Here is a 14824-nt window from a genome sequence, read left to right as displayed (position 1 = left end):
AAGTGAATTAGAAATTTTGCTCCACTTTGTGGAGCAATATGCTTATCAAATTCTAAAGCTGTTCGAGCAGACTAATTTCACATCACAAAATTAAGACTTTTGGTGGAGGGTGTGCTATCTAGTTGAGTGAGAAGCTAATTCCAGATATGACTTTAGATACATTTGCATAGCATTTTGCAATTTCGCGTGTCCCATTTATTAATTTCATTTCAATTCAACAACATTTATTAAGCACCTATTCTGAGGATACAGGAGTGATTAAGGCACAAATGTGGGAACAACAGATGAAAGTGAATATATGCCACAGAGCATGATAGGTGCTCTTTTAGATGAGAACATAAACTTTGTATGACATGGATGTTATTGCTTCTTATTTACTTAACAAATATTTTTTATGATCATTTTATGTTACTATTTTATGGGCGAGGACATAAAATCTCAGAGTGGTTCAGGGAGGTGCTTAGAGTCACGTGCCCAGCAGGTGGCAAGGCAAAGGATTCAGTGCAGGGGGTTGGTTCTCCTGTACCCTTAGCAGTCCACTGGGCTTGGGCACTAGCTAGAACACTTGGGGGTTCACCTCTGCCTCCTGAACTTGGAGGCAGCTACACAACTTTAATATCCATCCGTCCATGCATCTATCCACAGTATTTATTGAACATGTACTACGTGGCCATCTGGGAAGGCCCTGAAATCATGGGCTGTAGTGAGCTGGAATCTCAGAGGCTTCAGAATGGTGAGCATTGGCAGAGAAGCAAAGGTCAGATGATGCCATCTTGTCTCACCTGCTCACTTTAAAGGCGTTTGAAGTCAAAGTGCCCCACACTCTACCTATTATGTTACCTGCTTCTTTTAAAAAATTTTTTTTAACGTTTATTCATTTTTGAGAGACAGAGAGAGAGACAGAGCATGAGCGGGGAAGTGGCAGAGAGAGGGAGACACAGAATCTGAAACAGGCTCCAGGCTCTCAGCTGTCAGCACAGAGCCCAACGCGGGGCTCAAACTCACGAACTGCGAAATCATGACCTGAGCTGAAGTCAGACGCTCAACCGACTGAGCCACCCAGGCGCCCCTATTACCTGCTTCTTGAAACATTATTTAAAATTTTTTTTCAATGTTTATTTATTTTTGGGACAGAGAGAGACAGAGCATGAACGGGGGAGGGGCAGAGAGAGAGAGGGAGACACAGAATCGGAAACAGGCTCCAGGCTCCGAGCCATCAGCCCAGAGCCTGACATGGGGCTCGAACCCACGGACCGCGAGATCGTGACCTGGCTGAAGTCGGACACTTAACCGACTGCGCCACCCAGGCGCCCCTTGAAACATTATTTAAAAGACTACTTTGTATCTCCAACTGATTGGTCATGAAGTTCAAGCCCTCTGCAGCTCATTCCAAAATCACATGGAGAAAAGACTACAGCTCAGTTCTTCCTGGTCATTTCTTCCTCCTTATCTTTGACTCCCAAATATTATTTCTCTGAATTGCACAGCTCTGCCCCTGCTTTTCTGCTTCTAGAGCTTTCGTAGTCTGGCACTTTCTAGCCTCATGAAGGGCCCTTGTTTACGTCTGTGAATCTCATAAGTCACTCATGAATGCTTTGAAGAATTGTGAGTGATCAAGGAGCAAGCATAAGTAACTAATAATGGGAGTTTAACAGAAGGAGCCCTTTATTTATTTATTTATTTATTTATTTATTTATTTATTTATTTATTTTTAATGTTTATTTTTGAGAGAGAGAGAGAGAGAGAGACAGTGTGAGCAGGGTAGGAACAGAGAGAGAGGGCGACACAGCATCTGAGGCAGGCTCCAGGCTCTGAGCTGTCCGCACAGAGCCTGATGTGGAGCTCGAACTCACAAGCTGTGAGATGATGACCTGAGCTGAAGTTGGACGCTTAACCAACTGAGCCACCCAGGCACCCCTGGAAGGAGCCATTTAAAAGGCATGTGATTTTAAATCATCAAGTAAAAAAAAAAAAAAATTCATACCTGTTGGCTTGATTTGAATGAACCGAGCTGCAAACCCACTTTGGAGACCACTCACTTTGCCTTGCAGTGACATTTTGAATCTCAGAGGACATTTGCTGCAGAGCTGGAGTTCTCAGCGAGAATTGACTGCAGGTTACACAGCGGTGGTGGTGATAGAGAAACCATAGGGTCTGGTCACGCAGATGGGGTCAGAAGAAACAAAGGGCACCCTAGCAACAGTTGGGGCACTTAGACATGCGTTGAGGAACCTCAGAAACCAGTTCCTAAGATGAAAATGGAAGGGATGTCCCATCCCATGGGCACTGGAAGACGAGTTGGTAGGATCAGTAGGCTTATTAAATTAGACTGGGTGGCAGGCTTCCGAAGGTTGGCAGGTGGTGGGGGGAAGCACACTGAGGCATGTCTGCACTGGCTCCTCGATTTGGAATTTTTAACTGCTGTGCTTGCTTCAGAGGGAGCACAATCCAGGTCAAATCCAATCCAATGAAATCCAAATCAGAAAGAGGGAGAACAATCCAGAAAGAAAGGAGACATTACCTTGGAACAGGATGAAGTGAAACAAAAAGAATATCCCTTCTGAGCCACCGAGACTGTTTTATTTATTTGGAGTTTTCAGTAGCAGAAAGTGCAGCTTTGGAAAAACCAATGCACTCAAATAATCCTTGAGATGTATTATAACATAGCTCCCCATCTCCAGGCTCCCTATAATGGAATCTTAGGGTGATTGGCAATAATGGTATTTGGAAGTTTTCTGATAATTTACTCCCTCTAGGATGAAACAGGTCAACTATTAAGTACCTCTTAGGTTCAATGGCTTAGCTAATGATCAGTGAGTAGAGTACACATAAGCTCAGGATTTTAGGCCTAGAATACTTGGACATGTTACTTAACTTCTTAAGAGAGAATGTTTGTGAGGTGTCTCACGTAGTACCTGGAACATAGTAACTGTTAGATCATAAACTATTAAGTAAATATGTTGTTCTTTGCGGTGTGTGTGTGTGCTATGATTGTGGAATTTTGAGGGAAGAGGTTAAGAATGCTTTGAATGATTCCTGTATCCAAAAATGTTTCCTTTATATCCTATCTTACTCATGTCTAAAGGCGGTCTTACTTTGATGTGGTCTAAGAGATATGCAAATAGTTTTCAGGGAAATACATTTGTAGTGATTTTCCAAACTTGGAGTTCTGGGATTTCCTCTGAATTTCTTCACTATGTAATAATGGTATGTGTCTTTTGGAAATTATTTCTATCTTTAGAATCTATTATGGTTTTCAGAATACCTTACAATTCGTAATCAGTTTTTCTCCATGAGGTTGGATCATTTATTTCCAAGGATCAGTAAATAATCTGGGAGCATTAATCTGAGCCAGTGAAGCGGCTTTTTCTCAAGATCAAAGAACAAGTGTTTGGGACAGAACTGGCTGAATTTAGGGTTTTCTGTCATTGGTGTGACAATTCTTCCTTCTGCAGAGAATAAGCCAAGGGGCTTCTTAGGGCAAAGGGTAACCTCTGTGACCAAGAGCAGTGGTTCTCACAGTATGGCTTAGAACCTTTGAGGTCCCCCAAGACCTTTCAGGAGGTCCACAAGCTTTGAGATCCTCCCCTTTCCCATAACAGATCTATGTGAAGCCAGATTTTCTTTAAATCAATCAAAACAATACAGAAGCAGTGTGAGAATCCAAATGTCTTCTATTAATGCACACATTTAAAGAGGCTTTAAAAATGTACAGTGAAGCCACTACTCTCTGTACAGTTTTTAAGTTTTGGAAAAGGTAGTAATTTTTTTTTTATAAAAATATGGTGTTTATGTTAACATGTAGTGGGTTTATTATTATTTTAAGTGAATTGGCAATAGATTTTTCAATTTTCTCTGCTTTTATATTTAATATGGGTACATTACCAAGAGATATAACCCATATAAACAAAAGCTTTTAGAGGTTCTCAATAACTGTAAGAAGTGTGCATGGGTCCTGAGACTAAAACTTGAAAACCATTGTCCCAAAGATTTTGGCTTCTAGTACCAGGTTTGGAGCATTTACAACTAGCTGCTAGTTCTAAGACTTTTTTTTTTTTTAAGATTTATTTTTGAGAGAGAGAAAGAGAGAGAGAGAGAGAGGGAGGCAGAGTACTAGTGGGGGAGGGGCAGAGAGAGGGAGACACAGAATCTGAAGCAGGCTTCAGGCTCTGAGCTGTCAGCACAGAGCCCAATGTGGGGCTCGAACTCATGAGCCTTCGAGCCCTGAGATCATGACCTGAGCTGGAGTCAGCTGCTCAACCAACTGAACCACCCAGGCACCCCTAGACTTTTTAATTCTTTTAAATATGTGACTCTTACCATATCATTGTATGTAAAAAAATATAAAGAGGAAACCCCCTTATTTTGTCCCTAAGAAATGAAAGGATCTCACAAAGTCTGAGTACTGCCTCTTTCTCTAACTAGACACACTCATTGTTCAAATTTCTCTATTGGCTAGTTAATAAGGTGGGGGAATCCTCTTCTGAGAGTCACTGTTGGCTCTGTTACTTGGGGTCAGGGAGTGAGGGGGGTGGAGAGCATGGGGGGGGGTAGAGATAATCCTCGTTCATTGACATGTTAACATATTTAACACCTGTGTTTATTGTCATATCAGGCTCTTTGGGAAATACATAGACTTTCAGGGTTCAAAATCCAAGCCATATAAGTTTTCAGGGAAGGGTAAGAGTAGATTTGCAAGGATGCCTGAGGTCCATCGTGGGAGGCATGTTGCGATTCATCAGGGGGAGGGCAAAGAAAGGACCAAAGTCTCCCCGTGTCTCTTCCATACTTATGCATGGTTCTGGCCATGGGCAAAAGAGTAATGAGGATGAATGAGAAAATCAAAAAGAGGGAGAACAATCCAGAAAAAAGGAGACAGTGGAGATGATGCAGGGGAAGGAGGTACTATTACTCTACCAAAGAGTTGCTTTGCTCTCAGTTCTGCAGCTGTGAGCTCTCCAAGACCTGGAACCAGGGGCCATGGCACTCCTGGGAGACACTCTGGGCTGTACTGTTGGTTCTTGGTCCTGGGAGAGCTTAGCACAAGATGGTTGTTTCTTGATATAAGATTTTTCGAAGGTACAGGCTTTAAGATACTGTGTAGACTTGTTAAAAATCAAGGATGAAATGAATAAGGTGTGACAAAGATTCATGTATAGATCTGGTGGAGAAAGAAAAATGATGATTTGGTTTTGAACACCATAAGCTTGAGAGTCTGCACTGAGACAGAGTTGCCCTATAGGCAGTTATAAATAGGTTCTGGATCTTGGGAGAGGGGTGGCTCGATGTGTTTCCTTGGATCAGCATCACATAGAGATGGTCAAGGTTGTATAATAACTGTATCTCCTTTGCTTTATCAGCTTTTCCATGTGGCCTATATTATAATCAAATTTGCAAATTCTCCTCGCCCTGATCTTTGGGTCTTGGAAAGATCTGTAGACTTTGGAAGCACCTACTCACCTTGGCAATATTTTGCTCGTAAGTAACCTTGCTTATGACTATGTTATGAGGGACTTTAATTATTTGCAACAGATCAACACTGGATTTAACTAGAAAATTAGTCTCTCAGTTTGGCTAATTAGGGACGGGTCAATTTTAACTTTCTGGTTTACTCTCAGAACATTCTTGTTACTCAAGCATGCATGCATTAATTCCAAGGATACACATGCAGAACTGAGGTTGAAATGCCTCTTATGATAAACCTTTTACCACTGTTTAGGAAGAAGCAGTGTACCTGTAACTGGGCCATAGCTCCAGTCCTTTTCCTTTTATGTAGAATTAGGGACTAAGTTTCATCTTCATGGATCCTGCATCTCACATTATTTACCTTGACCCTGTTATCTTCAACTAATGAAGAGTGTCAGTGTCTCTGAACCCTATGATGAATTGAGGCGGATAGAAATTTTGCTTACAAAGTCACTGGGCTTTCCATGAATGCTCCTTAGAGGGTAAACTTGCCTAATGAGGAGTGAGGAGTTAGAACCACATCTCCACACATTTCTGTTGGAAGTAAGTGGCCTGACATGGCTTGGTATTTTCTTTCATGAATTAAAAACTTTAGTTTAAGCTTTTGTTTAAAACCTTAAATGTTTCTCTGTTCTTTCCTTCTGACGGATTTTCTTAAGAAAATGTAAGATTTCTTTACTTTTTTTATTATTTTTAAAAATGTTTATTTATTTTGAGAGCGAGAGAGAGGAAGAGAGAGAGAATCTCAAGCAGGCTCCATGCTGTCAGTACAGAGCCCGACATGGGGCTTGATCCCACGAACCGTGAGATCATGACCTGAGCCCAAATCAAGAGTCAGAGGCTCCACCAACCCAGCCACCTAGACGCCCTGGATACATAAGATTTCTTAAGAGATTTACAATAAGATCATAATATTTTATTTTATAGTGTTAAAATCTTTTATTCCTAGACTCTAAAGTAGATTGTTTGGAACAATTTGGGCAGAATGCAAATATGGCTATCAGCCAAGATGATGATGTACTTTGTACTACTGAATATTCCCGGATTGTACCTTTGGAAAATGGTGAGGTAAGTCGATACGGGAGGATGGGAGAGATAAGACTCAGAAATGAACATGAGGATATAAAAGTTTCCATAACTGTGAAACTTGCACTTTCAACATCTAACATAGGTCATGATGGAAACCAGAACTTGGAACTAACTAGTAAAGAATTCACACTGCAGACTCCCAGAATGAGTTGGGTTGGAAATTCCTTTTTTTTTTTTTTTTAAATTGAGGTATAATTGACATTGGAAGTTCTATTTGAGGTCTCAAATTCTTTGGAAGTCAGGACTCTGGATTCAAGGCTCACAGGTCTTGAACTGTCTTTTCTGGTGGAATGTTGAAAAAGTGGGTTGCTGGTGATTGAGGTGAAGACCCCTCCCACTGCTTCACAAATAAATATCCCCTGTAAGAGTGAGGAGATGAAGGGTAGGTGATACCATGAATCCCTGGTCCTTCTGGGCAGGGTGAGAATCATCCATAAGGGAGAAAAGAATTGCTGTCCCTTTGGAGTTGCATTTGGTCCTAGTGAAGCCAGCTAGGCCATTGTTATGGGAGATGGGAAAATAGAATGGGGAAAATTGGAGAAGAATTCCCTGGAAAGTGAGGCCATCATGAGCATGAAATGAGTTTTCAAATGAACTTTTTTTTTTTTAAGTTTATTTATTTTGAGAGAGAGGGAGAGGGCGCATGTGCGTGGATGCAAGCACATGCTTGTGAGTGGGGGAAGGGCAGAGAGAGAGGGAGAGAGATTCCCAAGCAGGCTCTGCATGGTCATCCGTTGTTGTGAAGCCTGATGCGGGGCTAGATCTCACAAACCAGGAGATCATGACCTGAGCTGAAATCAAGAGTAGGATGCTTAGCCAACTGAACCAGGTGCCCCTCAAATGAGCTTCTTTAAGGATGCCAGTCTCCCTGTTTTAGGTGGAGAGATCTTTCTTGAGCAACTCTATCCAGTATCTTCCAATGGCTGATGAGTGGTTCCTGTCTCTTATTGTTGGCACTTGGACTTCATCACTTCAGGCTTTAAAACCAAACCTGGGTTTTGTATAGATCTTTTTGTCCTTTCCACAGTCAACTCTATATCCAGAGACTTCCTTTCTTCAACCTCATTTAGGTTTTTAGGTAACTTGAGCTTTGTTTCTTCAATGCAACCAAAAGTTGTTTTCTTATATTTATAGATTTTAAGATTTATAGATTTATAGATTATATTTATATTTTCAACATTTCATAGTATTACAACCCCCTAACTACACTGATAGAACAAAGGGTTTGAAAATGAAATGGTAACAATTTTTGAGAGCCCAGGTTTTAAGGAGAGATAGCCAGAATTTGGAACTGGAAATGGGAAGGAAAGACAAAACTAGCAATGATATTTTTAGACGTAAACAAGACCCAAGACCACCTACAAACTCTAATGGCTCAAAGAAACCAAACTAAAAAAAAAAAAAAACAAATGTTATTTTTAGTTACTTGTGGCCGTATTTTCATGAAAGGACTTTTTTCCCTTCTGTGTGTGACTATTTTAGATTGTGGTGTCCTTGATAAATGGTCGACCAGGTGCAAAAAATTTTACTTTCTCTCACACCCTGAGGGAGTTCACAAAGGCTACAAACATCCGCCTGTGCTTTCTCCGAACCAACACCCTTCTTGGACACCTCATTTCCAAAGCACAGAGAGATCCAACCGTCACTCGGCGGGTGAGTAGTGTTTCTAAGTGCCTACAGAACAGTTTCTGTTACCTTTTTTTTTTTTTTGCTTATCAAATTAACTGCCTTTCAAGTAATCTTTACAGCCAGTAATGGTGTCGGCATAGGAGTTGTTCTTGTATGAAATACTAGATGTAACTTTGAAGTTTAGTTGTTGAAGAAAAATCATTCTATTCGAAGAGGACGAAGTCAAAGATGACAGCCCCTCAGGTGTTAGCCTGCTATTCTGACAAATAATCCCCAAGTCTCAGGGGCATAACAAAATAAAGGTTAATTTTTTGTTCATGTCACAGTCCAGTGTGGGCAGCAGGTGGAATCGACTCCACGCAGTCATTCAGGGAAGCACACTCTTTTTATCTAGAGGTACAGGCATCCTGTAGGACCTCAGAGTCCACCTCTAGATCCCCTGCACCTGGTCAGCAGATGAGGAAAGAGAGCGCATAGAGAAGACCCACCTGCTCCTGACCACACTGGTGACCTCCATTGGCAGGAATTGGCGGTGTAGCGCCCCCCCCCCCCCCCCCCGCCATGTGCGGGAGGCTGGGTAATGTAATCCAGCCACAGTGGAGGAGACGGGTATTGTGAGCACTAGTGATGTCTACTGCATTGGGTAGACATCTGTTACTCTCAGTGTCAGGATGGTACCCCTGCGTCCTGGGCAGAGAGGGAGCCAGCAGAATAAATATCTTGAACTCACTCTTCTCCCACCCTCTGATCTCCTGCTGGTGCCTCCCACTGGCCAAACCCAACAGGAACCCAGTGGGCAAGAGATCCTTGTTGTAGCCCATAAAGTTCAGCCCCAGAGCAGAAGGCAGAAAGAAAAAGGTGGTCCTGGAGAGTGGACCTGGAAGGGTGAATGGAAGATGTACAGTGTATCTTATAGAGTTTGGCTTCTTGTGTAGGTAATATCAGAGAGCTGGAAGAGGAAGGCAGAGAGATAAGTAGGTTTTGCTACAGTTTTGATCATTTTCTAGAAAGAGAGGTCATCTTGGGTGTAGGTGGCTTGCCTGCTGCATTTGTGCCCCCTTAGCTCTCTCTGAGCCGCTGTAGGTGGGGGCTACACTGGATCCCAGGATGAAGGGGAGAGCTGGGATTTTGGGTAGACTGTAGCCAGACTGGGTTTCCAGTCCCCAGATATTTTGGAACCTTGATACAAATGCACCTCACCATCTTTTCCCTTTAATTGTCTTTTTGGAGGTCGCAAGATCCGTTACTCATAGGTACGTATATTTTTTACTTAGGTGAACATAGTCGTCTCTGTGAAGGAAGTTTTTATGGGGCTCATCTCACATATAATCTGGACACCCCTCATGCCAATCTAGTTTGCCTCTTGAAGTGGAGGAACAGAATAGACCAGAACATCACACTCTCTCATGTGTGCTGCTGCGGTGAAGTCTGACTGAGGGCTTCTCTCCCTTGCTGCTTGCTGCCCTTAACACATGGGTAGAGAGAAACTTCTATGACGATCAGCATGAGAGCTCTTAGTGTTAACCTGTCCTAGAAAGCCCTTTAATACTGAATTTATCCATACTAACAACAGGGATTGTTAATATCTTCAGACTTAGTAAGGCTTAGTAAGATACTTCAACAGGTGTTAGTGTGGAAATCAGAACAGAACCCTTCCATGGAGTGAATAGAGCGCTGTCAGGTGACTGATGGCCACAGCAGCAACACAAAGATACAAAAGTCCTCTCGTCCTTGTGAATTCAGAGACTTCCTCGCTGACAGCGAGGTCTTCTCACTGGCAGCACGGCCTCATGAGAAAGATTACTCTACACCCCACAGATTCCTCGCTGGGGCCTGTGCGGCTTCTGCTGAGTCTGAGAAGGAAAGGAGCTGGTAGATTGTGCCACCTGTCGTTGCTAGCAGGGAGGTCTCCAGCATACCGGAGGCGTGCCTGGCCGCTGACGTGGTCTCCCAGATCTGTGGCCTGGTCTAGGGGCTGATCCCCAGGGGAGTCTGAAGCTTGCTCTGTCTGGCCCTTTGGAGCTTGAACGCTGCCTTCATTCTTACTAACCCTGAGCTAGCCAGGCATTCACAGCTGCTGGTGGCCCGGCCAGCCTCGACACTGTATCTACTCCATTGCTGTCAATATTCTTTCCTTTCCCCAAGCCGGCATGTAGTAGGTGCAACATTTTTGATATTATAAATTTATTTTTGGTAAATAGATGTGTTGGATTTATGAAACCCAGACTGACATAAAAAAGTGACCTGGGAATCACTTAATCCTTTTCCAGAAAGCTATAATAGGGCGTGCTTACTTTCCAAGGCAGTTTCTCTCCATGCATTTAAAGCCTTGGACTTTTAAAAGTGCACAAATTCAGCAATATGCTAGGACATTTGATTGAGGAGTGTGTTTACTTTGTAAGAAAAGTTACATCCAAATGCTGCTCCCTTTCGAGTTAAGGTAGGCTCAAGAATACAGGATGAAAGGGAGGAAGGTCAATACAGGGGTGAGTTACAGATGAGGAAAGTTTGTTGCTGCTTAGTAAAACGGTCGCTGCTGTCTTCTGTTATATAGTATTATTACAGCATAAAGGACATCAGCATTGGTGGGCGGTGTGTTTGCAATGGCCATGCAGAAGAGTGCAATGCAAACAATCCTGAAAAACTGTAAGTACATTGTACACATTTTTTTTAGCCTTGTTGTGAATGTCTCATTGTTTCAGTAGATGTTTGCGTCTCATTAAATATTTCTGAGTCCTTGCCCTCCATAGGAATGTTTCACTGTCAACAAATAAATGGTGTGTGTATTTCTCCCCTCCTCTGGCCCTGTACTTGCTTCCACGTGCCCCAACCAGCCCGTGGCAGACATGGCTAATCGATCACAGTGCTCTTTGGATGATCTGGGATGCGGGCCCCCATACCCAGGTGGTGCCCCAGGCATCCGTGAATAATTGATTAGAGTTAGCAAGAGAAATTAAACTTGTTTGTCATCCCTGGTCTAATGAGATCAGGGGATGTACGTTTTTAAATCCTTGTTTTTTTTCTTTTCTTTTCATTGTGGTAGAACACACAGAATATAACATTTACTGTCTTAACTGTGCAGACAATCTCCAGAACTCACTTTATCTTGCAAAACCGAAGCTCTATACCTATTAAACAACAGCTCCGGGTTCCTTCCTCCCCTAGCCCCTGGCAACCCCCATTCCCTTTTCTGTGTTTATGAACTTGATGACTCTAGGTACTTCATATACGTGGAATCACACATTATTTGTCTTTTTGCAACTGGTTTCTTTCACTTAGTGTAATGTCCTCAAGGTTCATTCATGTTGTAACATGTGTCCGAATTTCCTTCCTTTTAAAGGATGAATAATATTTCATTGTGTATATACCATATTTAGCTTGTCCATTCATCTGTTGATGGACATTTAGGTGACTTCCACCTTTTGGTTACAGTGAAGGATGCTGCTATGAACATGGGTGCACCCATTTTGTTTTTAATTGAGACCTATCTTACATACAATAACATGCATGGATATTAACTATTAAGTGTTCAGCAACTGGATACACTCATGTTATCAATACAAGAGGGATGCTTTTGTGGCTGGAAATGATTGGATGCTAGATATAGTAATAATTTTCTCTCAATGTTTTGTTTAGAATCCACAATTCCCCATGAGCAGCATTTACCAGAGACGTTTTAGTTTTAATCAGATTGAGGTTTGTACAACATTAGGCTTCATGTTCAGGGACAGGTGCCAGCTACCATCTTGGGTGGCATGGAGCCCTGTTCCTGACCAGCAGCAATCCCTAATGTTGTCAGCCCTCCTTCGGGGATGACACAACAACGTGAATCCATCAACTCACCAGCCTTTAACTGGCAAGCACTTGTTTATTAATGATTAATCCATTGCCACATGTAGCCTCTGGGAGGGTATGGCCCTGAGACACTAGAAGTCAGAGAAGTCCCGAGTTGGAGAGAGAGGGGAGAAAAGAGGTCGGTCTAATGTCCTGGGGCCTCAGACAAAATGGCCTCCCTCCATGTGGGAGAGGAGTTGAAGTCATCGAAGAAAGTCTGAGCTTCCTGCCTGGAAGTGCTGCCAAGCATGTTGACCTTGGCAGACGTGGAGGGGTTCCGTACTGGGTGGCGCAGAGTAAGAAATCAAGGTGAGTAGAGAAACTGTCTCCCCTTGCCTCACGTTACACCAGCACAACAGCCTAGCCTCCCCCTGCCTGCTGGTTTGCTTCTGGCCGACAGGTTATCCATGTAAATGCTGAGGAAATCCACATCCATGGGTAGGAAAAAATATTACAACCTATTTAAGGGGATGTAATGATGTAATGGAGGGAGCAAAGGTCTGGACAACCAGCAAAGTTAGTTGCTAATCAAATAGAACCCATGAAAAGACAGAAGAAGGCTTGAATTAAGCGTGTATACCATGTTGACCTTGGCATATGGAAATGCGGGTGGATCACCAATTTAATTCTGAGCTTCCTAGCAGCCAACTCAAAAGGGGAAACCTGCCTAATTTCTTATTTCACTATGATGATAACCTAAAAAGTGATCAGTTGTTTAGGAGAAGAATGTTGACACTAGAATCAGATAAGACATTTCTCTGGGAGGGGGGTGGGGTGATCGTCATGAAGAGAATTCTCTGGTCAACATTTTCAATAACATCCTTCTATCAGATGCAAGGATGAGTTTTCTATATCAGCCATCAGCCTAGGCTGAGAAAGAATCAGAAGAAGCAATTTTTTGTGGGTACCAATATGATTCAGACTAGTACCCATTCTTTTTTTCTCCTGCGAGAGGAGAAAAAAATGTTTATCTTCCAATGAGAGTATTTGGAATATACGTTCTTCAAGCAATCTTCCCTTAAATTCTTTCAGTTCAGCTTAAGCAAATACTTTGGCAGTGAGGTGAAATTGTCTACTAAAAGGCCAATTGGATTCCAGCACTGATGCAAGTGCAGTCAGTGAAATCTGTGTCCGTTTGCTTTCACAGGCAGCCGGGCTGGGAGAGGGATGATAACCTTCCTTTCCGAGTGTAACTGAATATATGCTATCCCCTCCCTTCCCTCAGAAGAGTTGAGAGAATGAATCCCCACAGGCCCAGTGAGGACTGTTTTGAATCCTCTTTTCAAGCACAGATGACTGAGAACACAGAGCCTGGAGTTCTACTCGAAAGCCATGGCAACGTTTTCATTTTAACTTGGAAACATTTTAAGGCTCATGTTTGATCCTTTGAATGTAGATTTTTAGATTGTTACCCCTCTGCCTTGCTGAGTAATCTCAGTTTTTTGGCCCTGCAGGGAGGTGTTTGTTGGAGCTGGGGCACCTCTTGGAGCAGGGTTTTCTGAGATCTTATTAGAAACTGGCTCTTGGATTTGGTGAATCTCCGTGCATGATCCCAGGTTGAGAGCAAGAAACCTGAGCAGACCTTTCTCGCAGGGCTGCTCCGGATCTTTGTGAAGAAGTGACACTCAACACATTCCAGTACACTCAGCACTTGCTTGCTCCTGCATTCGTTGCCTGATACCTAAGGTGGTACAGAAGAAAGAGCCTGGAACGTGGGAGTCAGACGAACTTAGGTTTGAAGTCTGGCTCTCCATTTACCATCACTTGACCTTTGCAAGTGTTTCGGTATCTCCATATCTCAGTGTCACCATCTATAAGATAGAGATGATAAGCAGGGTGAGAGGGGGATTTGAAGTGATACATGCAACGTCCGTTGTCCTCCTAATTATCCTGTGAATGGTACCTTGGGTAACCACGATGACGGTCGGGTGTTCACACAGGAGCAAATGATCCTAATCAGAACGTTTGAATAACTGAGATGTGCTTCACCGCATGCCCAGGTTTCGGTGTGAATGCCAGCACCACACCTGTGGGAAGACGTGTGATCGCTGTTGTGCCGGGTACAATCAGAGGCGCTGGCGGCCCGCCACGTGGGAGCAGAGCAATGAGTGCGAAGGTGAGCGCCGGGGGAGGGGCACCAGGAAGCAAGGCCCCGCCCACGCTTTCCCCCCATTTCTCCGTGAGGACTGGTGCTAAGTATCCTCCTCCACCCCATCCCCCCACTCCCTGAGCTTATGAAGAGGGTGGGGTCATGTCAGGCTTAGGGACTCAGGCCTGTGGTAATGCCTCCCAGACTGGAGGTAAAAGTGCCCCATTCCAAATTCAGATAGGAACGTGAGAACAAAAATAAAGCAGTAATAATTGCTAATATGCATTAAGCATTCACTTAATGCCGGCCTCTCCTTTTAGCAGTCTAAAATATGATGTAGCCACTATTAAATTATAAACCCTTACCATTTCTTAGGATGCAATACTAGATAGGAATCCTAACTACTCTGAGACAGGGGTTAGGAGAAGGTGGTGAGATTGGTGTCCATACTGAGAGCAGGAAGCAGGGAGCGGTGTCTATACTGCAGCAGGATTGAGGCAGGTGCAGGGTGAAGGGGACCAGAGAAGGAAGGAAAAAAGATGAAAATGGCTGCTTTTAATTATGATGTAATATAAAGTCAAAAACAACAACAACAACCATAAAACACCTGTTTTAACAAGCCCAAAGACATCCAACTAAAAATTCTCTCTTAAACCCATTTTAGGAAGCCATGTATTTATAGCAGTGGCTGAAAACATTTTTGTAAGTTTTATTTAT

The 14824-nt window shown here is 43.1% G+C and overlaps 1 protein-coding gene across 1 annotated transcript in view; it reads left to right on the top strand.

Annotated features, from left to right (window-relative positions):
* Window positions 1-657: 657 nt before the first annotated feature.
* Window positions 658-14824, top strand: part of LAMA3 (laminin subunit alpha 3) — a 220555-nt gene continuing 206388 nt past the window's right edge. The window contains exons 1-5 of the mRNA XM_030335815.1: window positions 658-733; window positions 6416-6534; window positions 8038-8208; window positions 10739-10830; window positions 14019-14134. Coding sequence (XP_030191675.1) covers window positions 658-733; window positions 6416-6534; window positions 8038-8208; window positions 10739-10830; window positions 14019-14134 — 574 coding nt within the window. The remainder of the gene's footprint in view (window positions 734-6415; window positions 6535-8037; window positions 8209-10738; window positions 10831-14018; window positions 14135-14824) is intronic.

The sequence above is a fragment of the Lynx canadensis genome, chromosome D3, assembly GCF_007474595.2.
Source record: "Lynx canadensis isolate LIC74 chromosome D3, mLynCan4.pri.v2, whole genome shotgun sequence".
In the NCBI taxonomy this organism is placed as follows: Eukaryota; Metazoa; Chordata; class Mammalia; order Carnivora; family Felidae; genus Lynx; species Lynx canadensis.
The sequence above is the reverse complement of the archived record's forward strand: the minus strand, read 5'-3'. Positions and strand labels throughout refer to the sequence as shown.